The sequence below is a fragment of the Balaenoptera physalus genome, assembly GCF_965194825.1.
Source record: "Balaenoptera physalus genome assembly, chromosome: 13".
NCBI lineage: Eukaryota > Metazoa > Chordata > Mammalia > Artiodactyla > Balaenopteridae > Balaenoptera > Balaenoptera physalus.
In genome coordinates this window covers 68,922,922-68,947,468 of record NC_138892.1, presented here as the reverse complement: position 1 = coordinate 68,947,468, position 24,547 = coordinate 68,922,922, and the positions used below count along the sequence as shown (strand labels likewise).

The 24,547-nt window shown below is 38.7% G+C and overlaps 1 protein-coding gene across 1 annotated transcript in view; it reads right to left on the bottom strand.

Annotated features, from left to right (window-relative positions):
• Positions 1-1,917: 1,917 nt before the first annotated feature.
• DBX2 (developing brain homeobox 2) overlaps positions 1,918-24,547 on the bottom strand; it is a 44,856-nt gene continuing 22,226 nt past the window's right edge. Inside the window, exons 3-4 of the mRNA XM_082422652.1 lie at positions 13,096-13,283; positions 1,918-6,921 (exon numbers count right to left, since the gene is read on the bottom strand). Coding sequence (XP_082278778.1) covers positions 6,589-6,921; positions 13,096-13,283 — 521 coding nt within the window. The 3' untranslated portion in view covers positions 1,918-6,588. The remainder of the gene's footprint in view (positions 6,922-13,095; positions 13,284-24,547) is intronic.

The window sequence follows — 24,547 nt, the reverse complement described above, 5'->3', positions numbered from 1 at the left end:
TTCCATCAAAAACACCCCTATTTTCTTAACCACAATATAGTACCAAGTTCACTCTGTGTTTTGACTACCAGCTAGCTGCATCGCTGAGAAAATGTATGCCATGCTAATTTGTCTTTATTTAAAATTTCAAAGAAGTTCCCACATGGATCCCAGATGTTGACCATTTAATGCAAGAAGGTGTTTCCTCATTATACAAACATGGTATGTGTCCTAAATATTGGCATTGTTTCATTTATGAATCACTTAAAATAACTACATCACAAAAAACAATGGTTCACGTGTGAGTCATAAATTAAACAATGCCAATTTTTTGATGTGCACCACATTTGTATAATAAGGAAACACCTTCTTGGATTAAATGGTCAACATCTGGAATCCATGTGAGGGCTTTAAAAAGTTAGTGCTACATTTTCTTAAATTTTCCCATTGTAGAAAGAAATCCTAAATGGAGGCAATTTTTACAGAAATTTCCCTGCTCCAAATATCCTTGCAAGTAGTGCATTGCTTGGTTGGTACCAAAGCCTAAGTCAAAGCAATATAGTCAAATTCCATTACAGGGAATGCCATAGGAGTCTAAGTCTTCTGTTTTCATTTATTTTAGATCTTATGCTGTGATACTGAGGAACACAGTTGTAGTGGATTGAATAGTGGTTCCCAAAAACAATACGTCTGTGTCCTAACTCCTAAAACCTGTGAATATGAACTTATTTGAAAAAAAAGGGCCTTTGCAGATACAATTAAGGATCTTTAGATGTGATATTCCTGGACTTCAGCTCTAAATCCAGTGACAGGTGTCCTTATGAAAGAAAGGCAGAGGGAAGTTTGTGACATAAACACATAGGAGAGAAAAACATAAGAAGTCAGAAGTAGAGACTGGATTCACACAGCCCAAACCAAAGAATTCCTACAGGCACCACCAGAAGCTGAAGAGGGGCATTCTAAAACCTTCTGAGAGACCAAGGCCCTGCTGACATCTTGATTTTAGATTTTTAGCCTCCAGAACTCTAAGAGAATAAACTTCTTTTATTTTAAGCCACACAGTTTGTGGTAATTTGTTATGGTAGCCCTAGACAACCACCATGGAAATTCATTCTAATAGGATTAGATTTACATTATGAATTGGTTATGACACGCACTTTTTTCAAATTTAACATGCTTGATATTTTGACTTTTGATTAGCATCAAGCACTTAACGGTTCTATTTTGGGTTTAGATAACATTCAAGGCTCTCTTTTAACCTTGGAATGTTCTGATCCCAAAAGATTCTCTCCATAATTTCTGTTGTTCAAGCACATTTGAGAGAATATCCATAGAGCTGTGAGAGCTGGGGAATTCTAGACTAGATAGGCAAAACAGCCTTATCAACTAAGCCTTCAAAATGGTGACACACGTCAGATACCCATTAGCTTACTTGACTTCTGCCCATGTTGTGAACAAAAATATGTACCTGAAAAAGCTAACTAATGTATCAATGTGACCATAAAGCACAATTAAAGAGAGGTAGACTATTACCCTACACTAGTTATGTTTGCTGCTGGCTACGTACTGAAATCCATGTGTATACACTCCCTTGGATTTTGAATGGATGGGGGATGTTTTGATAAATTTCATGGTGGATTTTTGGAAGAGGCTCTCCAGTTAATATATTTGATATTCCTTGATATTCAATACCACGGAAAGTATAAGCCCAAACTTCCTCAATTTTCATTCTACATCTAATGTTTGCTGGGCTTTCATTTAGTTAAAAGAAATAACAAGCATCAGATTGTTTTTCTTAAGTAAATTTTTGGTACAGGAGCCCATGATCATTCTTCCCATGACCTACCATCTCCTGGCCCCATCCTCTGGTCCACCTCAAGAAATGAAGGAAAAAAATAAATAAATAAATAAATAAATAAATAAATAAATAAAAAGAAATGAAGGAGTTACAAAGAAATAATATTATGCAGCTGTCATAACCAGTTTAAAGAATTTTTAATGGCATGGGAAAATACTCTCTATAAAGCTAAGTAAAAAAAAAAAAGAGGATAAACTAGATATACACTAGGATCCAAATTTGTTTAGACATACACATTTACATACACATACATTCAAAAGTGAAAAATTTTCACAAGAGCTAAATTGGCTATCTCCAGATGGCAGAATTACACATGAATTTTTCTTTGTTAGCTACATTTTCAAGTGTTTCTTAATAATGAGCATGTATAGCTTTTATAACCAAAAATACTAATGTAATGGAACCCAACGAACAGCTGGAAGCTAAGAACCATCTTTGGGGGGCTAGTACTTTGTCCTTAAGGTATTTGCTTATTTAAGAACTGGTTTATAAAGTATATAAATTAATTCTGCAAGATTTTCCCTATATAATCAAGAATACTCATCATCCTGATTTCCTCCCACTTGTGTTATTTGCTTTTTCTTCGCTCTTAACCACTCACCATGGTTGCAAGTTGATCTGAGGCTGGGAAGGTAGAAAGACGAAAGTAGAGGGTAGGGTGCACTATGAACAAAAAAGTCACTATATTCTTTCCTTAGACTCTTTCTGACTCCTCTTGGGACCAATTGTGGCCCAAATGGAGGGGAGAGAGCACAGAAAATCAGCAATGCCAAATAGCTTGTATTTTTCTGAAAAATGGAGCACTCAGTAATCATCCCCCAATCCACCACCACCACTGCAAATGGACAGATAGGGTTTCGGAGGATGTTAGATTATCTTTTACCCCAAATTTACTGGATCCAGTCACTGGTAACACAGACTATTTCAAACATAGTTTGGCAAGAAGACTAGATCATAAGTTCCTTAAGGGCAAGGACCATGCTCTCCCTCATATTTGTTTACATAGAGCCTAGGACAGTGCCTCACACATAATGCCTAAGAAGTGTTGAGATCCAGAAAGAAAAAACACTTTTGTGGATTTCAGAAGAGTGCGGAGGCAGTGTCTAACAAGCTTACGAGCGCAGTGGAATGAGCTTTGTTTTATGAAAGGCCAGCGGAACTTGACGAAATCACTGGTCATCAAGGAATCGGTGGCGGAGCAAGTTGGGGAGTATGTACCTTTGCAAAAGATGCATCAGAATGGAGAACGAAGGGGGCCAGAAAGGACATGTGTGGTTTATAGTTAATTATGCTTTTATATTTGAAAAGTGAAAAGAAGTATATGTGTGATTCTAAGGGGGTGGAGTGGGAGGTGTGTGTGCTGAAGAGTATTATGAGGTATATGCCAAATCTGAGCACATACCCAAAACTGGCTGGAAGGTATGGCATGTTCAAGGGTACGGATTTTTTTTTTTTTTAATATTTATTTATTTGGCTGTGCCAGGTCTTAGCTGCAGCGTGCAGGATCTTTCTTTTTTTTTTTTTTCAGTTGTGGCATGCAGGCTCTTAGTTGCGGCATGCATGTGGGATCTAGTTCCCTGACCAGGGATCAAACCCGGGCCCTCTGCATCGGGAGTGCAGAGTCTTAACTGCTGGACCACCAGGGAAGTCCCAAGGGTATGCATTTTTAAAGACTGTGAACCACTAGACTGAATAATTAGGTTCCCCATTCAAACCACTTCATTACTAAGAAAACAGAGTTGCCTTTTAAACATCAGTGATCGTGGCCTCACTGTCTCCAGATCCAGTGACCATTCCAAACCTGGTTATATACTTCCAACCCTTTATACTTAGCGTTCTAAAATATTTTCCTGTATAAAAGCTGAAAAAAAAAAAAAAAAAAAAGCTGAAGGATGGTGTTCACCATTTTTTTCCTTCTCTTCCACCTAAGATAATTAGACAATGTCTTTTAAAAAATTTTAAACACTTTTGCCTGCAGGCTTATATGGTCCTGGTGCTTTCTAGAGTAGGTTAGTCTGGAAAGCAGACAGAAAACATACTCATGGGTGATCACTTGGAGAAAAGGAGTCTGCATTTAGAAAACAAAGGGAAATACATGTGTAAGAACACTGTAGGTGGAGGGAGCGTTGGTAAAGCACAAGTTAAAGGGGAAAGGAGACCCTTGTCAATTAGCATATGAAGCTCAGCACTTCTCTCTAACAATTTGGGTAAATGAAGGCAAAGTTAAGGCACAGCAAGCATATGCCTGTGGACCATGTGCATGTGTTTGTGTGTGTTTCCTAAGTACCCCTAATATATTTATCCAAGATGTACTTTTCCTAAGCCTTCAACACATTCTGAGGTAGAAACCAATTAAAAGATGTATCTGTGTATACGATTATCAGGCCAATCATACAGAGAGAAGCCTCCGGTGGGTCTCAGAGCTCGAGATGAAACCCTAGGGGAAGATCATTTAAGCACCAAGTAGCCCACTTCTAAAACCTGGGTAATCGGATGGCCAAGACACAGGTTTCTCTCATTTGATTTTCAAGTTATTCTCAAGAAACATTGACCATAGATAAGCACTCTATGATTTCTAGCAACAAGTGATAGAAAAATACACTTCCATTTCATACTTAAAACACTCCTGAGTGACTATTCTCTACAGAGACTTCAAAGTTGAAGACTTTTGTGATTCTTTACTTTCCCAAAACTTCAAAATTAATCAAGAAGATACTGAAGAGAAAATCATTCCCCAAGTAAGAGATTATAAAGTACAACGTGCTTCTGAATTTCTTTAATAAATTTCTCTGCAATCCTCAAAATGGATGTCTTACAATGCATCCGACAGCTGGGTGAATACATTCACAGTGGTATACACCCCCGCATGGTTGGTTAGATTTCAAGAGCTGAAACTTGACTGCCAGGGGTCAAATCCCATTTATTACCCTCAGTACCTTGGGCAAATCACCCTAACCATACTGGTCTGGGTCCCTTGTCTGAGTAACAAGAATCCTAATAATAATAGTCTCTACACTTCATAGGGTTATTGTCATGAGGATTAAATGAGTTAATCCACATTAAAGGCTTATTAGCAGTCTCCAGCACACAGAAAGGACCTGATAAATGTAAATGAGGTTAACGTTATACAAAGAAAAGAAACCGTATCATAAATCATTTTAAGACAGGTTTTAAAATTTAAATTGTTGTCAGCAGATCCCTGCCTCTGCTTCCCACAAAGAGGGACTGAGACAATCTTCTTCTGAGATGATTTTTGACCTTGTGATAAAGACATAAGCTAGCACACACCAAATCAAGTTCCATTCATACAAAATAATGCCCTGGTGTTGACAAAAACCATTATCATCTGAAATATTACCTTTGCTAAAACTCTAAACCCTCAAAGTCTATAGCTAAGAACGTAAGCAAATTAGAAGCTACTCTCTTTATGCAGCTTTCTCACTAACAAAATTCCACATCATGAACTTCTACTAATGTTTCTTGCTCACAGATTAATAACAACCTAGTTCAAAACCACATCATTTCCTTTTTCTGCCTCATTTCCTTCAAAGTGAAACATAATTTTTTCTTGGACCTGGAATAAAAAATTCTAGATGAACTAAGCAAATCGTTACCAGAAATGCAATTTTATAATAATACTATTTCAGAGTACTCAAAAAACATAAAACATCTGTGCTGATGTTTTTGTTAATACATAAAAAATAACCTAAAATATACTGCATACCACCTAAATGGAAAATTGAGTCTATAACTAGAAGTGCAAACAGAAATCACTATAGATCTCATCAGTATCGGGTTTTGAAGCCCAGTTGGGAACATTTTAAGAACTGTGACACTTCTTTAAGTCTTGGCTGGAGGTCACAAACCGCTTGGCACAGATGTTTTGTTTGGCCAACACAGTATTTTAAAAATTATTAAACTCAAATATCTTTAGGTTAGTCATGCCCTCTATTTACCTGACAGGCCCTTAAAGGCATTTTATTTGGCAGACCCTGATTAAGGCCCATCCTTACAGAAAAGAGATCAAATGATAATCATTAGTTAAATGGGTCCCTCCCTCACTGATGGCCTGATAAAGTCCAGAGCCTTGGAAATTAAAGATACTAACAGTTACATTCAGAAATTCTTCTAGTTGCTTGTTGGATTAATTTTAAATATATACTTTCAGTGCATGTATCTAACAGTGGCTCATTTGATTAGGATCTCTGAGCTGAGTTGTTAAAAATCATTTACATCTGGATATTGAAAGAAACCAGAAAGTAGAGAGTTTTTAAAAAATGTTCTTTTGATATGAAAATTTGTACTGAAGTCCAAATTTCACATAATTTTCAAAAAATTAAAAACATTCAGTCATCGTTGGTTTTTCTTCATATAAAAGGAAGTGAATTTGCTCAATGCACTATTTAGAGAGAAACTAATTTCTACTAATGTATTTTGATGAATATTTATATATATACACATAGAGACACACGCATATATACACATATTCAGAGCAAGGACTGAGCTGACCATTATTCTCGTTCTTTTCAGTTCCATCGTACTTTCTGGGAGATTCTGTTCCACTTACAAATTAAGTCTGAGTCTAGGACCCAAATAAGAGAACACTGGAGAGGGTTTCCTAAAACATTAGTCCATGCTTCACTCCAAAGGTGTTAGGCTTTAGGCACTGATGAGACACAAGCTAGCAGGCTTAAGAGTCCAAACATTAATAGTTAACTGTTCTTTACGTTAACGTGGCAGAATGCTTCCATTCACACTGAGCCAGTAAGTACACCCTTGTCTCTGGCATCCTCTTCAGAACACAAATACAAGGCACCTTGCAGTGACTTTGCTTCTGGGGCCAATGCCCCTGGACTCTCCAGGATTAGTCTCTCTGAAGGTACTGGTGAATTCTCCCTCCATCTTGGACTCGAGTGCTGTTGGGAGATTTCCCAGAGTGAAGGACATGGAGAAGGGAAACCCAGAGCAGATCGTGAGAGGGGGTCCTCTTGAAGGACTACTTCTTGGATGCATCTGTTGGAAAGCACTTCCTTTTCTTTGGAATTCCGCCATTTCATCCTTCTGTTCTGAAACCAGATTTTCACCTATTGAGAAAGTAATTGGACAAAATGATCACTGACATCACGTTACTTCACTTTGGCATTTTAAACTGTAATTTCTTCCACTGTGCCTTCCATAGAATACCTTATCCTGAGAGCCAGCCTAGCAAAGTCCTTGTGGCTTTTTACTTCAGAAATATCTGAGAAATTACTTTAGTACAGCATCTCCACACACTTATGAAACAAAACAACTGTGGTAAGCTGGTGACATCCTGAAAGTCAGACATCTTTCAAGACTGATTTAACTCTCTTCGATATTTTAAAACCTCATTTAGTCTGTGCTAAATTATTTATCCAAAGGAAATGTTATTGACTAGTAATAGCATCTGAGCGTTTATTTTGTGCCAGGTGTCAGGCCAGGCACTCATCGTGGATTATACAATTTGATCCTCACAATGACTGCAAGAAGTCCTTATTTCACACATAAGAAAACTGAGGTTCAATGCAATGAACCAGTTCAAGGTCACATAGCTAGTAAAATAGAAGCATTTAGGCTAGAATCCGTGACAGTCCCACTCCAGCGCTGAGGCTCTTATAAACATTCAGACATCATTAGAAACTTCTGGAGACTAAATTAAGATTACATTTTATAATGCTTGGATAAATTGCAAGCTTTATACAATGTCCAAGTTCTAGTACTTCCAGGATTTATCAAACTCAAAGAATTAGGCTCAATAAATAACAATTGATTGTAATTAACATAAAAGTGCTTATGATGGTAGTTTCTAATTTGAGCCATACCTTCCCCTACCCCACTTGAGTCTCTCTTTACTACTAACCTCCCTCTGACTGTGTAGTCAACTGTGCCTGAGCAGGAAACTTCACAACTGGTTTCCTGATAGGTTAAAAGCCAATCACATTGCTTTCCTGTGCATTACATTGCACCCTTTTTTAGTAGCTCTCTATTTTTAAAACAAAAACTGGAAAATTTTTACCTAAAGAAGTAATTACTAAAGTGTACCAACCAGCTATTTCTCCCAATAAAGTAAAAAATTCTACCTGAGATGGTCCTTCCAGATCGGGAGAACAATTCTTTCATTCTTTCAACGTGATGGGCAATATCCAAAATGGCTACAAAAGAAACCTACCACAGGCAGTTGAGTCCGAAAGACTGCCATCTCAGCTGTAATCCTGTGATTCAGGCTTTTCACAAGAAACCAGTCCTAATGCATACATAGCAGAGCATTTGCTTCTGTTCACAAACTCATTTATTATTTGCAGTAGGCATTTACTCCCAGAATGCCTGCCAACTATTTCTAACGGGTTTTCACCAAGACAGTTATTTGTTGCCATTAGTGATTTTTGCCTTTCTCATCACATTAATTATTTTCTTCTCCTCTTAGCTTTTCTGTATATCTAGAAATTTTTTGAGTAATATCTCAATTTAAAAAAATCATGAAAGGAGTTTCTTCCTAATCAGTGGTATTGGGACAAATGTACATATTTGGGAAAAATCATAAAATAAAATTTCTGCCTCTCAACAAATACAAAAACAAATTCCAGATGGATTAAACAGCTAAACATAAATACAAAACTATAAAAATTCTAGAAGAAAATATAAGAGATGATCATTACAGTCTTGGGCAGATGAATGTTTTCTTAAGCATGACATAAAAAAATAAGGCTACAAAGGGAAAACTAGATCTGACTACATTAAAAAAAGAGAAATTTTTGTACAAATAAAGATTCCACAAGCATATGAAAAAGCCACAAACTACCCAAAAGAATTAAAAGCAGGGACTCAAGGAGATATTTGTACACACAATGCTCACAGTAGCATTATTCATATTAGTTAAAAGGTGGAAGCAACCCAACCCAAGTGTCCACTGATGGATGAATGAATAAACAAAATGCGGTATATACATACAATTGAATATTATTCAGTCTTAAAAAGGAAGGAAATTCTGACACATGCTACACCATGGATGAAACTTGAAGACATTATGCCTTGTGAGATATTCCAGTCACAGAAGGACAAATACAGTATGATTCCACTCGTATGAGGTGCCTGGAGTAGTCAAATTCACAGAGACAGAAAGTAGGATGGTGGTTGCCTCATGCCTGGGGGGAGGGAGGAATGGGGAGTCATTGTTTAACGGGTGCAGAGTTTCAGTTTCGAGAAATGAAAAAAGTTCTGGAGAGGGATGGTGGTGATGGCTGCATAACAAGGTGAATGTACTTGATGCCACTGAATCGTATACTTCAAAAAGGTTAAAATGGTAAGTTTTATGTTATGTGTATTTTACCACAATAAAAAAAAGCCACAAGCTTGGAGGGGATTTTTGTGACAGCTGTTAATAGGAAAATGTTACAAACCATAATATTCCAAATATTTTGATTAACAGCCAAAATAATTGCTGCATATCTATCAACAAAAAGACAATAGAAAAAAAAGATGGTGCAGCCATGAAAAGGTTAAATTCAGATGAAAAACGACCAGTAAAGCAATTAAAAGATTCCCAAGTTCTGATAATTAGGAAAAAATAACAAATACAACTGCCCATGAGGTTGGCAACATTTTCAAAAATTTAAATAGTGGAGGGATTGCAAAAAAAGGACTGTTTATTAGTAAGAGTAAAATTTGATATAATTCAATATCTTGATACAATATTTGGAAAGGAATTTTTAAATTGATCACAACTTAAAATGTACATAAACTTTAACTTATAAATCCGACTCCTAGTTCCCTATCTTACAGAAATATTTTTAAAGTGCATAAAGATATGCAACAGTAAAAACTAGGAAGTAACTTAAAGCTGAGGATGGCTAAGTGAATTACAGTATATCCATGGAATGGTCTGCTCTGAGACACTCACTAAAAAAGAATGAAGTAAATGTGTACGCAGACATGGAAGGATGTATCCCATGACATTTGAGTGGGGGGGGGGGAAAAGCAAAGTGCAAAACAATACTCATTGTCAGCAGCACTAATCATAATAGCCAAAAAATGGGAACAATCCAAACGCCCACCATTAGAATGGATAAACCCTGGTACACCACGTAACACTACACAGCAATGAATGTAAATGAGCTACTGCTACAACACAGCCACATGGATGAATCTCGCAAACATATGGTAAGTGAAAGAAGCCATATACCAAAGAAAATGTACTGAGTGATCCTATCTATATAAAGCACAAAAACAGGCAAAACTAATCTATGCTGTTCAAAGTCAGGAAGGAGCAGGTATTGACTGGGAGAGGGCACGCAGGGGGCTCCTGGCCCGGTGGTAATGTTCTACCTCTTGAGCTGCGTGCTGGTTACACAAGTGAATTTGTATTATACTTCAGAAAATGTTAAAATATATGCAGAGTGTGATGCCATTTTTATTTAAAATTATATACACGATTCTAGGTCTCAGCTTCTTCATTTGTAAAACAGAAATAGCAAAAGTCGCTACTTTTATTATCTGTAAATAACATCAAATGTAAGGGCATAGAGTAGTCATTATGAAAGTATCTGTGTTTTGATACGTTTGTGCATATATGACACACATATAAGTTTATTTTAAAAATAATACATGATACGTCAATAAACTCAGACAAGAGCCATATATAAATGACAGTAGTAACCAGGGAGCTGGATTGGAAAGGGAACAGATATGTTTTCATTTTTAACTTTACCAATCTCCCTTTTGTTTGAATTTACCGTAATAAATACCATGTAGTAACTGTGTAATTAGATATAGTGTACATGCAAATAAGAAAACGTTAAATTACTTCCGAGCTGTTCGCCAAATTCAATAAGGTAAAAAGCGTTCATTCCTGAGGCACTTGAATTTTAAAAACGACATAATCGACTATGTAAAACCATGTGCCTATGGGTAACAACTGGGAGATAACATACAAATATGGAAACAGTTTGTTATCTCAGAGTGGAAATATTAGGGTCATGCCCTCATAAATACTCCTTAATAGGCTTGCTGCATTCCCTTTTCAACAGTTCATTGTAAAGAAGATGCTATGTACTATCACAGACTTTCACGCTTTCTCAGAGCACTGTCAGATCAATCCTAGCCACTTTTTTTTTTTTTTGGTTAATTAATTTATTTATTTTTGGCTGTGTTGGGTCTTCGTTTCTGTGCGAGGGTTTTCTCTAGTTGCGGCAAGCGGGGGCCACTCTTCATCGCGGTGCGCGGGCCTCTCACTATCGTGGCCTCTCTTGTTGGCGGAGCACAGGCTCCAGACGCGCAGGCTCAGTAGTTGTGGCTCACGGGCCTAGTTGCTCCGCGGCATGTGGGATCTTCCCAGACCAGGGTTCGAACCCGTGTCCCCTGCATTAGCAGGCAGATTCTCAACCACTGCGCCACCAGGGAAGCCCCCTAGCCACTTTTGATCTTTTAACACCTACCTCAAGTTCCAACTCAACCAGAAGCCCCCAGCCTCCCAAACCTGCACACTTTCTCCCCTCTGACTCTGGTGTGTCTTATCCATACCAATGCGATGCAGGCCAGGCCCACTGAGCCCCCCACGTGATCCTCTCTCAGGCCCAGCAATTCCTCTGAGGATCAGGTAATTCCCATCACTAGACTCCCCAGGGGCATAGGAACCAGTCCTATGACCATCCTTTCCAGAGATGGGGATTAGTGTAAGGCTCCAGAGAGGTACATAAGTTCTAGGAGAACCACTGATCTAGCTCCTTTATTTGGCAGTATATCTAACCTACCAGGGGCTGTTCCCTATATTAATGTCTTATATTGTCATCTAATTGTTCATGAGCTTCTGCTTTGTTTTCCCAGTTGGTTGTATAAATTCCTGGGGTGCAAGGAGTGTTATCTTAATCAGTATTTATCAATATTCCCTCTTACCTAGCACAGTGTCTTACACACAATAGACCATCAAGATATACCTATTGATTTGTCTGTCACAGACACAAAATTGCTCTGTGACATAGACAGAATTCCTATATTTGTCCCTATTTTTAAAGTGAGAAACTGAGGCACAGAGCAGTGAATTAAGGTTATGGGCTCATTAGTCCCACACACGAGGAAAGCACAGACTGGCTGATCTAGGCCAATTATCCTCTACCAAACCTCGTACTGCTTCCTACGACTATAAAAAGTCAGGGGACAGAGGGACAGATCACTTCCCTAGGGAAAGGAAGCAAGGTTAAGAAGGGTTTCATCCAAAAATAACTGGTTTAATAACATCCAAAGTTAGAAACCAGGTCATTTGTATTGAGGGAAGTACAGTAGAGCATGGTGGTTAACACAGAGCCTCTGCTAGCACTTTAATGCCTTTATGCTGATTCAAAAATTCCAGGTGGAAGGAGCCTTGCACCTGGAAAGTCAGTTTGACAAGCAGAGTACCTGCTGCATTTCAGTTGCTGCCATCCCTCTTAGCCAAATGCCCTTGTGCAGTGAACATCCTGCACAACTGTACATGGTGGCTCCAGTTTAAAGAGAATGCAAACTCCAGAGTCAGATTGCCTGGGGTGGGAGCCCAGTTCCAAAGCAGCTTCACTCTGTGACACTGGACCTCTGTTTACCTCTCTACATTTCCTCATCTAGAAAATGGGGATATTTCATATGGTGATTATAAGAAGGATTAAATAGGAAAATGCTAGTGCCTTATACTGTTAATTATTTATAAGTAGGCCAATCTTTAAATGGAGTATGGTGCACTTCCCAAAAGGCCAGAAAGTCTCTTTCAAAATTATATGAAATATCATTGTACAAGAAAGGTTTGTAAAGGTTGCAAATGTGAAACTACTTGACTGTACTTGACATAAGCCCACAGTGCAAAATAATGAAATCTATTAAGAGGTATTTATGAGTCACTCATTCATGCCTTGATTTTGGACTGGAAATGAAGAAAAAGACAGGAAAATTGGTTCCTGCTTTTGAAGGCAATTATGTAACCTGTTTCCCTGAAAACAGAGCAAACAATGTAATGATGTAAATGCCACAAGCCTTCGCTTTTCTCTTCATTTGGGAAGAATTAATCAGGCGAAAACCTAGACTTCTTCAGCAAAGGGACCGATTTCCAAATAGGAATTGTGACATATATTTCCACCCACTAAAAAAATTATGAAAGTCATTTCAATAATGCTTCAGGGTCCAGTGCTATGCCTACTACAACAAATAGTTACCAAACGAATGGATATCATTGGATTCCTTCAGAAATCAGGAGCAGTAGATATCTTCCTGCTCATTAGTACCTGTGATTCCTTTAGTCCCAAGTTGATGGCAAGTTTCTTTCGGTCTGTTTTGCTGATATATTTCTGCTTCTGAAACATTTTCTCCAGAGCCTTTCTCTGGTCCTCAGAAAAGACAGCTCTTCTTAAAATACCCCTCCGAGCTTTGGAATTAGATTCCTGTGTCAGAAGAGGAAGCACACTCTCTTCTCCTAGAGGGGAGAAAAGATACAAAAGGCCCCATTAGCTGTATGGAGAATTCCATCTGTCTTTTCCATGACAATATCCTCCTTCTCTGTACCATGGCCAAATTATCTCATCTCTGAACTCTGCACATTTAGAGAGCTTCTTGACCTTTTTTTGGTCATGGACTCCACTGAGAATCTGATAAATGTTCTTTGCTCCCCATTGGGAAAAAAAAGTACATATGCTTGCCTTCCCAATTTTGCATGCCATGTCAGAAAGTCCATGGTCCCAGGTTACAAAGCTCCAATGCAGAACTAGTAGGTGGTTTAAATACTTAATTTTTCTCTAATTCTTCATTTATTTATTCATTCATTTATTGTCTCAAACTGTTGAACACTTACCATATGCCAGGCATTCCTCTCAATACTACACACTGAGAAATAAGACATATGTTTTATCGTACTCATTACCTATAAAATCAAGCGGGAGGCATTTATTGAACCAGCATCACAAGTGTGATGAAGTATGCCTAAGGAGAGGGTGAACTGGGAGCACAGAACGATGGGCTTAATCTTCATCTGGGATGTCAGGGAAAGCTTGCAAGAGTCAGAGATGTTTAAACTGAGAAGGAAGGTTTGGAAGACCTCCAATCACCCCCTCCCTGATTCAGTTGATCATCAACTCCTTCAGGGCAGAGACATTTACTACTTTTTCTGCCTTTCTACGGCTAGCACAACACTGGTTCCCACCCTCTGTGAGTTTCATTCATCATTCGCTATTCATTTATTCAGCTTCCAAGCTGTGGTAGGAAGAATAATGTCCTTTCCAAAGATGCCCAGAGCCTGTGAACATATTACATTATATGGCAAAGGGTAATTAAGGTTGCAAATGGAATTACAGTTGCTAATCAGCTGAACTTGAGGTTAGGAGAGTATCCTGGAGTATCCAGGTAGGCCCAATGTAATCACAAGGGTCCTTATAACTGGAAGAGGGAGACCAAAAAAGGAAGTCATAGTGATAGTTTTGAAGATGCTACACTTCTTCCTTTGAAGATGGAGGAAGGGGCCATGAGCCAAGAAATGCACTAGAAACTGGAAAGGCAAGGAAACAGATTCTCCCCTAGAGCCTCCAGAAGAAATGTAGTCCTGCTGACACATTGATTTTAGTTCAGTGAGACCCATTTCAGGCTTCTGACCTCTATAACTGTACGATAATAAGCTTGTATTGTTTTAAGACATGAGGTTTGTGGACATTTGTTACAGCAGCAAGAGGACACTAATATGCTGGGTATCTGCTGAGGAAACCAGACAAACAGCACATGGTCCCTGCCCTCAAGGAGTTCACCTTCTCATGGGAGGTCCAATACATGAACATCACTCCAGAATACAGGCACCAGGGGAGCAGGGACTCCAGTTTACGATTGTATCTGGTATGCATTTTGGTGCTTAATAATTATTTCTAAATAAAGAAGCAAATGCATGTCTTCAGTACTGAAATAGAATGATCCCTACAATGCTCTGGCATCACAAAAAAGGAAGTGATGAGTTCGAGAAAATAGTTAGGTTGAGTCAAGTCTAAAAGGACAATTCAGTTCCAGAGAGAAAGAACCAAGGCCAATCCAGGCAGAGTGACTACCATGTCTCAAAGCACTAAAGCACAAAGGAATAAAGTCTCTCCAAGGAAAAGTAAGCAGTCTGCAAGGCCTTGGAAGGGCATGAAACAGAGGATGCAAGCTGGCAACCGTATCCAGCCTGCAGACGGGTTGTGTTTAGAGTGTTGGTTAAAAATTCTGATTTAGTTGTTCACACTTAATAACTGGGAGGTTTCATATGAAGTCCAGGTTTCTAACATCTCTTCAAAGGTAACCACACTAGGCTCACCTTCCCATAAAGCAAAGAGCTACCACAGTGAGTGGCAGGTGCCCCCTTTAGATGGAGCATGTGGTCCCCAGTTTGCCATAGCCTCACCTAACTTGCTTCTTATCTGACAGGCTCTTGAAGACATCTAGACCTCTGGCACAGAGATTATGGAGTAGAGTCGAGCCAGACCACAGAGGACTACAAGGGTTTGGAACATTACCCAATAGTTAGTGAAGACCAACAGAATATGTTTAAGCAGGGTGTGACATGATAATAATAAACCTACACTGAGCACTTCCTCTGTACTCATACTTACTATGTTAAGCCGCTGACATGCATTATTTCATTTAATCCTCCGAACCTATCTATGCCATGAATGCTACTATTATTCTTCCCATTTCACAGATGAATAGAAAGAAGCTTAGGTAGCTTACGGAACTTTGTCCAAGGTCACATGGCTAGGGCTTCAAACCCAGGAATACTGATTCCAAAACAAATGCTCTTAACCCTACACTGGACTGGCACAATCTGACTTGTATCTTAGAAGAAAAATGTCAATAATGGATAAAACTCGTCAATTTTACCTCTGTAATATAATAGCTTCCCTTCCTATTTGTTTAAAAGATTGTAGACATCTCCCAGCTAGTCTCTCAGCTCTGGGTTGTGCCTCATTCTGATTCATCCTGACATTCCCAGAACTACTGGCCTCTCCCTCTTTCTTCCAGGTCTGTAACACCTGCATCTCCATAGAAATGCCAGAGCTCCTGGGATGTAATCAAGCCCAGTTCTTTACAAAAGTCTACTTTTACTGATGCCCTTCCCATTCATCCTCTCATGGGATCTTGGTTAATTCTCCATCTACAGAACCAATTATTTTTGCCTCTCTCACACCGAGGTCATATCTTTAAATCAGGCTTTGGCACCTGGATTCACTATTTCTTTCTCAGAGATTTGAATAGTTTTCTGCAATATTTGTCAATAATAACAATAGTATAAACATCTCAATATGTTCATATCTTTCTAAATGCTTTTCTTCTCTGAACTATCCTTTGTATAGAGACCATGGAATTGGCCCTTCTGCACTATTTCAGATCACAGATTCATCTGCTGAGACGGTGTCTCTCTAGGAAGCCTCAGGACAAAAGTCTCTGGAGGATGGAAGAACTGGGTTTGAATCTCAGCACTTGGAGTGAGTTACTCTTTCAGTTTATTTTACAGAGTTTCTTTAAGGATTTGATGAAATAGCACAAAAAATTTCCAGTGCCTAGCCCACAATAAGGATCCCTCAAATCTATTTCACTTGCCCCTGTTGGATTTCATTTTATTCTTATAAGAATCATATGCCACAGACATCCTCTGTGCAGACGGAGAAGTGTTCAGAGCAGTGAAGATCCAAAGCAGCACAAAGGACACAGATCTCAGGGGTAGCAAGACCTTCTGAATCCAAATTCTTGGCTGCTTCCTATGCTTCCCCACACTGTTTCTTGGTGGGTCAAGAATGGGAAGAAAGAAACATTTATAAGCATAGCCAGAGCTCCTGTCTGTGTCTATGGGCTTCTGCTCCCTGTCCTGGGTCAGTCTGTGAGCCTGGACCATACAGCATCTCCTATACAGCCTGCTAACAGCGTCCTCAGATTCCAGCACGCCCTTCTCACTTCATATTTTGATCTGGAATTCTTAATTTGTAACTGTATATGATCTACCATTATTACAGCCATATGTATTAAAAGTTAGGAAAGAAATATCCAAAGGTAAAGAAATGCATAAGCACATTATGCTATATCTACTAGGTGAAATTTTAAAGAACCACTAAAGATCAGGACTAGGGAGATCAGGCAGCAGCAAAACAAACAAACAAAAACCATTATAATACGTATGATATTTAAGATACATACTATGCTCACAACTAAGTAAAAATGCAGAGAAAAAAGACTGAAAGGCAAAAAAAACCCACTAAGATAGGCTACTGTTGTAGAGTTATGGACAAATAATTCACCTCCACTCTACATTTTAAGTCTGTCTCAGTTTTCTAAGGAAGACAAGCAAACATTGCAGTAACCTTTTGTGGAGTAATCTGGCCAAGTGATTGAGTCGTCACTGAGTGACAACTGAAAATGAATCCACTCCATCCTTCACGGATGCTCACAGTTGATAAGGAGAGGTCCGAGAAGAATAGAGACAGCCAGGGCACAAGTGAGATAAACACCCGCAGACCACCACATAGGAAGGTTTTAAGCACCACATGAGAAGCCACTTAGTCTTGGAGGCCAACAGAGTGAGTCCTGAGAGAGAAGACCTGCCAGAAGACTAGCAATTCCTCTTGCTGGCAATCTTGACAAAGGCGGGCAGAGAGAGGGACTGACATCTGCAGACGCATGAGTCGGGTGAGGACAAGTGTGAAACGTGGTAACTCTAGGAATCTCACATAGCTTGGAACTTCCACACCGCAGGAGATGAGTGGGAAGAACACAGGACATTAGCTGGGAAGTAGATTAGGGCCAGGGGTGACTGAAACAAATCTAAGGGATAATTTGCCACAGAGGAAAGCCTTTCAAGGACTTGACCAACTTAGTATTTTAGAAAGGCCAATACTTTTTGAGCTAATACAACTTTTTACTTTAAATAATTTTATTTTGTTCTTATTGAAGTATAGTTTATTTACAATGTTGTGTTAGTTTCAGGTGTACAGCACAGTGATTCAGTTATATATATAGTCTTTTTCAGATTCTTTTCCCTTATAGGTTATTACAAAATACTGAGTATATATAGTTCCCTGTGCTATACAGTAGGTCCTTGTGGGTTATCTATTTTATAATATAACTTTTTAAATCTGTATAGAAATACAAACAAATTTTTGGACCAATAAAGCTAGTTTAAAAAAAAAAAATCTGCCTACATTTTTTTCTAAGCCGAGGTTTTATAAATAGGGATCATGATTTTACTCATTTTCACCCCTTCTTCACCAAGATCTACATGTTTACATAAAACAACGGGGTAACACATTTAAATGCCCCTAAGACTTTTAATAGGAACCTACAGGTTTTCCTATTGAGTTATGTTTAAGTGAAGAGAAAGAAGAGTCCCATCAAGGGGATCTACAGATAAATAATTCTCACCAACATGGTAAAAGCTAACATTGAAGGGTCATGCACACAAAGCAGACCTCAATCTCTGAAAGACACAGCTGGAGTGGTTGTGAGGGTCAGAGGGTTAACTCCTGGGTCTGATCTTCGGGATTCGGTGCCCTATAACAAACACGAATACAACCACTGAACAAGCAAAAACCATGGCAAAGATAAAGAATATTCCGTTCTTCCTTTCTTTGCTAGTTGCCTGGTTTCTCTTAGCATTGCTCTCAATACACAAACTGCACTTGTTTTCATAAACGGATGTGGCTCAGTTTCCTACAAGAAGCACGTGACAAGATGTTACTTCTACCACTGATGCTCCTCTCCTTGTCCCCCCCATGAGCCTTCTGTGGGCTGTCTCTGGATCTAACCATAAACTACTGATGAACCTACACCATCTTCCTACCTTCTAAATCTAGGAATATGGGCTCAATTACACCTGCAAAACAAACATAGTGATTTCAAGAACTTGTTGGTAATTCAAAAATCTCGCAGAAGCTACTGAAAAGTTATAAGCAACAAACACCTCTGATTATTCCTAAATTCATGACAAAAGTCTGATTTATATGGAAACTTACAGGTGACAAAAAAAAATAAATAAATAATATAAAAATAACAATGAACAGGGACAGAGTTTAAGACATGCAGTAGAAAAGACACTTTAAAATCCAGGGCCGCCAATTCAAGGTGCTATAGGCTCTGCCAATTTGCGAATGTCATTATTATTATTTTGTAATGTGGCTTCCATATATATTTGGGGCTCAACATGTGCTGATGTATGTGCCAACGATAGGCAGCATGGCATGAAATCTTTACCACAATCCCCAGAGGTACATATTATCATCCCCATTTTCCACAGGAAGAAACTGAGGCTCTGGAAAGATAAGTTGTGCAATTGAGGTCATACACCCAAGCAGAGTGAGGCCAATCAATGCTCTTTAAAATTATACCAAAGATTGTCAAAATTACCAATGTGCCGGGAAAGAGGTCGGGAGGTGGGGAGATCATTAAAATGGCAGAATGACCTAGTATAGAAAAGTTTACAAAGGCCTAATTCCCTGCATCCTGAGACAGCCCCCATGTACCACACCCCCCTGCGAATCCCTGTGTGCAGTGAGCCTTGTGAAGGGCATTTTTTTTTTAAAGGAATTCCTTTATTTTAATTTTTTATTTATTTATTTATTTACTTTTGGCTGTGTTGGGTCTTCGTTTCTGTGCGAGGGCTTTCTCTAGTTGCGGCAAGTGGGGACCACTCTTCATCGCAGTGCGTGGGCCTCTCACTATCGCGGCCTCTCTTGTTGCGGAGCACAGGCTCCAGACGCGCAGGCTCAGTAACTGTGGCTCACGGGCCTAGTTGCTCCGCGGCATGTGGGATCTTCCCAGACCAGGGCTCGAACCCGTGTCCCCTGCATTGGCAGGCAGATTCTCAACCACTGCGCCACCAGGGAAGCCCGTGAAGGGCATTTTGAACGGAGGTGTGCTGTGTGTGAATGATACAGTACGGGGTGGGGGGCAGCGAAGAGCAACAGAGAAACACAGCAGTAGACAGGCCTCTGTCTACCCCAGGGTAGGCTACTACTACTACTTATGAACATTTGGGGAGAAAGGGAACCCCATTCCAGGAACGACCCTCGAATACTTTCACTGCCTCTGTGGCACTGATGAATAGAGCCATCAACTTGGAAAATCTATTGTCTTCGAGTCTCTGACTCCTTTAAACTTTCTTCCTGGTTGACCAAGTGTCATTTATCTCCCTTCACTATTGAGAAGTCAAAACCTATGTTCAACTTATCACACAAACACAATTGTTTTCACCACAATAATTAGGCTTCTTTCTCTGTTAGCACAAAATGCTGCATCCCTCTGAAAATCTTAGAGTTCTAAAGATAAATCCTTATAAAAGAAGCTCTCAGGCAGCCTTTTATGGATTTCCATAGGTCTTGATCAGTTCCCTAAGCCCACTCACTGCTCCAGCTGAGAGCAGGAAACATCCAGGTCAGGTGGTAAGAAGACCCATCAGAGCACTGCCACCTTTGACAGTGTCACTCATAGGACGAACCTACAGTAATAAAAATAAGGTCCTTTTCCCTGCTGCCTTCAACAAAATCCTAAATTCAAATTTGGAGAGTATTCTATGTTCTTGTAAGTTTGGTTTTTTTTTTAATAAATTTATTTATGTATTTATTTTTTGGTGTGTTGGGTCTTCGTTTCTGTGCGAGGGCTTTCTCCAGTTCCGGCGAGCGGGGGCCACTCTTCATCGCGGTGCGCAGGCCTTTCACTATCGCGGCCTCTCTTGTTGCGGAGCACAGGCTCCAGACGCGCAGGCTCAGTAGTCGTGGCTCACGGGCCTAGCCGCTCTGCGGCATGTGGGATCTTCCCAGACCAGGGCTCGAACCCGTGTCCCCTGCATTGGCAGGCAGATTCTTAACCACTGCGCCACCAGGGAAGCCCTCTTTTAAGTTTTAATGAGAAAGGGAAGATAGTAAAATGATCTCAAAATGCAGAATCTAAGTTCACCTCCCAAGAAAAAGGGAGAGCAATTTATTCCAGAAGAATATTTCCTCACTCATATTTTTATAATGCTGCTCCAAATTTAAACTTTGTCTTTTAATGCATAAAATTCTTGAAAGGTCAAATTCAAGTTGGGTACTCAAAGACAAAACGAAATAATTATCTCATTAATTCAATTAGCTATTCTACAAAATTAAGACTCCTACACATTTTCATGTAGTCTTTTTCTTAAGGTCATTCTCTGCGTAACTTCTACAACTTTCCATCTCATTTTATGAAGTATGTTATTTTGAAAAGAACCTTATGGACATACTATCAAAGATTTTCCTTACACTGCTTTGGGGGAGAGGAGAACTTTTACCACTGCCTTTAAATTTTTCCCCACTGTAAGGATTGTGCTTAAATAGCCTATTAAACTATTTATTATATGTGAGAAGGGCACTAGATGAATGATTGTTTCCACACTGCCACAAGTTAATCATAAATCTAAAAGGTTAACAAGAAAAACTAAATCAATTTTAAACAAGTGAATCATGTAAACAGTCAAAATGATATTTCACTTGCTAGCTATGGATGTGTTGCTCTAATCCTACACTTTTTAGAAAGAGTGAAGTCAATATTGTGAAACGATGATGAGGGCCACTGATTTCATCTATTAAAATTTTTAGTATAAACCATAATTTTGGCTATCCGAACTGAAATACAAAATAATACAAAATTACTTCAACAGTTCATTTTCCTTCTTTCGTACAAATGCAAAAAAACATAAATGCTTGGGCATAAAATCATTCTTATTATTAAAAAAAAAAGAAGAAAAGAAAATCTAGTAAATGCCTTAAATTAAAAAGCTTACCAGGCAGTTGTAAGTTTTATTAACTGTTCCTTGGTATCATGATTATTTATGTAATATTCTTAATGAAAGCCTAAATCCACCATTTCATTATTATTTGCTGCCAATACAGTGAACATCATAAATAAGAAAATAAGAAATTCATTTCAGATTTATCACTAATGAGACACCAACATTTATTAAGAACACTTGTGGCATCTCTATGCTGTTTTATTTTATTTATTTATTTATTTATTTTTTCTAGTGTTCTTTTTTTTTAAACATCTTTATTGGAGTATAATTGCTTTACAATGTTGCATTAGTTTCTGCTATATAACAAAGTGAATCAACTATATGCATACGTATATCCCCATATCCCCGCTCCCTTGCGTCTCCCTCCTACCCTCCCTATCCCACCCCTCTAGGTGTTCACAAAGCACAGAGCTCATCTCCCTGTGCTATGCGGCTGCTTCCCACTAGCTATGTATTTTACATTTGGTAGTGTATATATGTCAATGTACTCTCTCACTTCGTCCCAGCTTACCCTTCCCCCTCTGCATGTCCTCAAGTCCATTCTCTATATCTGTGTCTTTACTCCTGTCCTGCCCCTAGGTTCATCAGAACCTTTTTTATTTTCTTTAGATTCCATATATATGTGTTAATATACAGTATTTGTTTTTCTCTTTCTGACTTACTTCACTCTGTATGACAGACTCTAGGTCCATCCACCTCACTACAAATAACTCAATTTTGTTTCCTTTTATGGCTGAGTAATATTCCATTGTATATATGTGCCACATCTTCTTTATCCATTCATCTGTTGATGGACACTTTGGTTGCTTCCATGTCCTGGCTATTGTAAATAGTGATGCAATGAACATTGCGGTACTTGATTCTTTTTGAATTACGGTTTTCTCAGAGTATATGCCCAGTAGTGGGATTGCTGTGTTGTATGGTAGTTCTATTTTTAGTTTTTTAAGGAACCTCCATACTGTTCTCCATAGTGGCTGTATCAATTTACATTCACACCAACAGTACAAGAGGGTTCCCTTTTCTCCACACCCTCTCCAGCATTGTTTGTAGATTTTTTGATGATGGCCATTCTGACCAGTGTGAAGTGATACCTCATTGTAGTTTTGATTTGCATTTCTCTAATGACTTGTGATGTTGAGCAGCTTTTCATGTGTTTGTTGGCGATCTGTATATCTTCTTTGGAGAAATGTCTATTTAGGTCTTCTGCCCATTTTTGGATTGGGTTGTTTGTTTTTTTGATATTGAGCTGCATGAGCTGACTGTATATTTTGGAGATTAATCCTTTGTCCATTGATTCGTTGGCAAATATTTTCTCCCATTCTGAGGGTTGTCTTTTCGTCTTCTTTATGGTTTCCTTTGCTATGCAAAAGCTTTTACATTTCATTAGGTCCCATTTGTTTATTTTTGTTTTTATTTCCATTTCTCTAGGAGGTGGGTCAAAAAAGGATCTTGCTGTGATTTATGTCATAGAGTGTTCTGCGTATGTTTTCCTCTAAGAGTTTGATAGTGTCTGGCCTTACATTTAGGTCTTTAATCCATTTTGAGTTTACTTTTGTGTATGGTGTTAGGAAGTGTTCTAATTTCACTCTTTTACATGTAGCTGTCCAGTTTACCCAGCACCACTTATTGAAGAGGCTGTCTTTTCTCCATTGTATACTCTTGCCTCCTTTATCAAAGATAAGGTGACCATATGTGCGTGGGTTTATCTCTGGGCTTTCTATCCTGTTCCATTGATCTATATTTCTGTTTTTGTGCTAGTACCATACTGTCTTGATTACTGTAGCTTCGTAGTATAGTCTGAAGTCCAGGAGCCTGATTCTTCCAGCTCCATTTTTCTTTCTCAAGATTGCTTTGGCTATTCGGGGTCTTTTGTGTTTCCATACAAATTGTATAATTTTTTGTTCTAGTTCTGTGAAAAATGCCTTGGTATTTTGATAAGGATTGCACTGAATCTGTAGATTGCTTTGGGTAGTATAGTCATTTTCACAATGTTGATTCTTCCAATCCAAGAACATGGTATATCTCTCCATCTGTTTGTATCATCTTTAATTTCTTTCATCAGTGTCTTATAATTTTGCATACAAGTCTTTTCTCTCCCTAGGTAGGTTTATTCCTAGGTATTTTATTCTTTTTGTTGCAATGGTAAATGGGAGTGTTTCCTTAATTTCTCTTTCAGATTTTTCATCATTAGTGTATAGGAATGCAAGAGATTTCTGTGCTTTAATTGTGTATCCTGCTACTCTCCCACATTCATTGATTAGCTCTAGTAGTTTTCTGGTAACATCTTTAGGATTTTCTATGTATAGTATCATGTCATCTGAAAACAGTGACAGTTTTACTTCTACTTTTCCAATTTGGATTCCTTTTATTTCTTTGTCTTCTCTGATTGCTGTGGCTAAAACTTCCAAAACTATGTTGAATAATAGTGGTGAGAGTGGGCAACCTTGTCTTGTTCCTGATCTTAGAGGAAATGGTTTCAGTTTTTCACCATTGAGAATGATGTTGGCTGTGTGTTTGTCATATATGGCCTTTATTATGTTGAGGTAGGGTCCCTCTATGCCTACTTTCTGGAGGGTTATCATAAATGGGTGTTGAATTTTGTCAAAAGCCTTTTCTGCATCTATTGAGATTATCATATGATTTTTATCATTCAATGTGTTAATATGGTGTATCACACTAATTGATTTGCATATATTGAAGAATCCTTGCATCTCTGGGATAAACCCCACTTGATCATGGTATATGATCCTTTTAATGTGCTGTTGGATTCTGATTGTTAGCATTTTGTTGAGGATTTTTGCATCTATGTTCATCAGAGATATTGGCCTGTAGTTTTCTTTGTTTGTGACATCTTTGTCTTGTTTTGGTATCAGGGTGATGGTGGCCTCGAAGAATGAGTTTGGGAGTGTTCCTCCCTCTGCTATATTTTG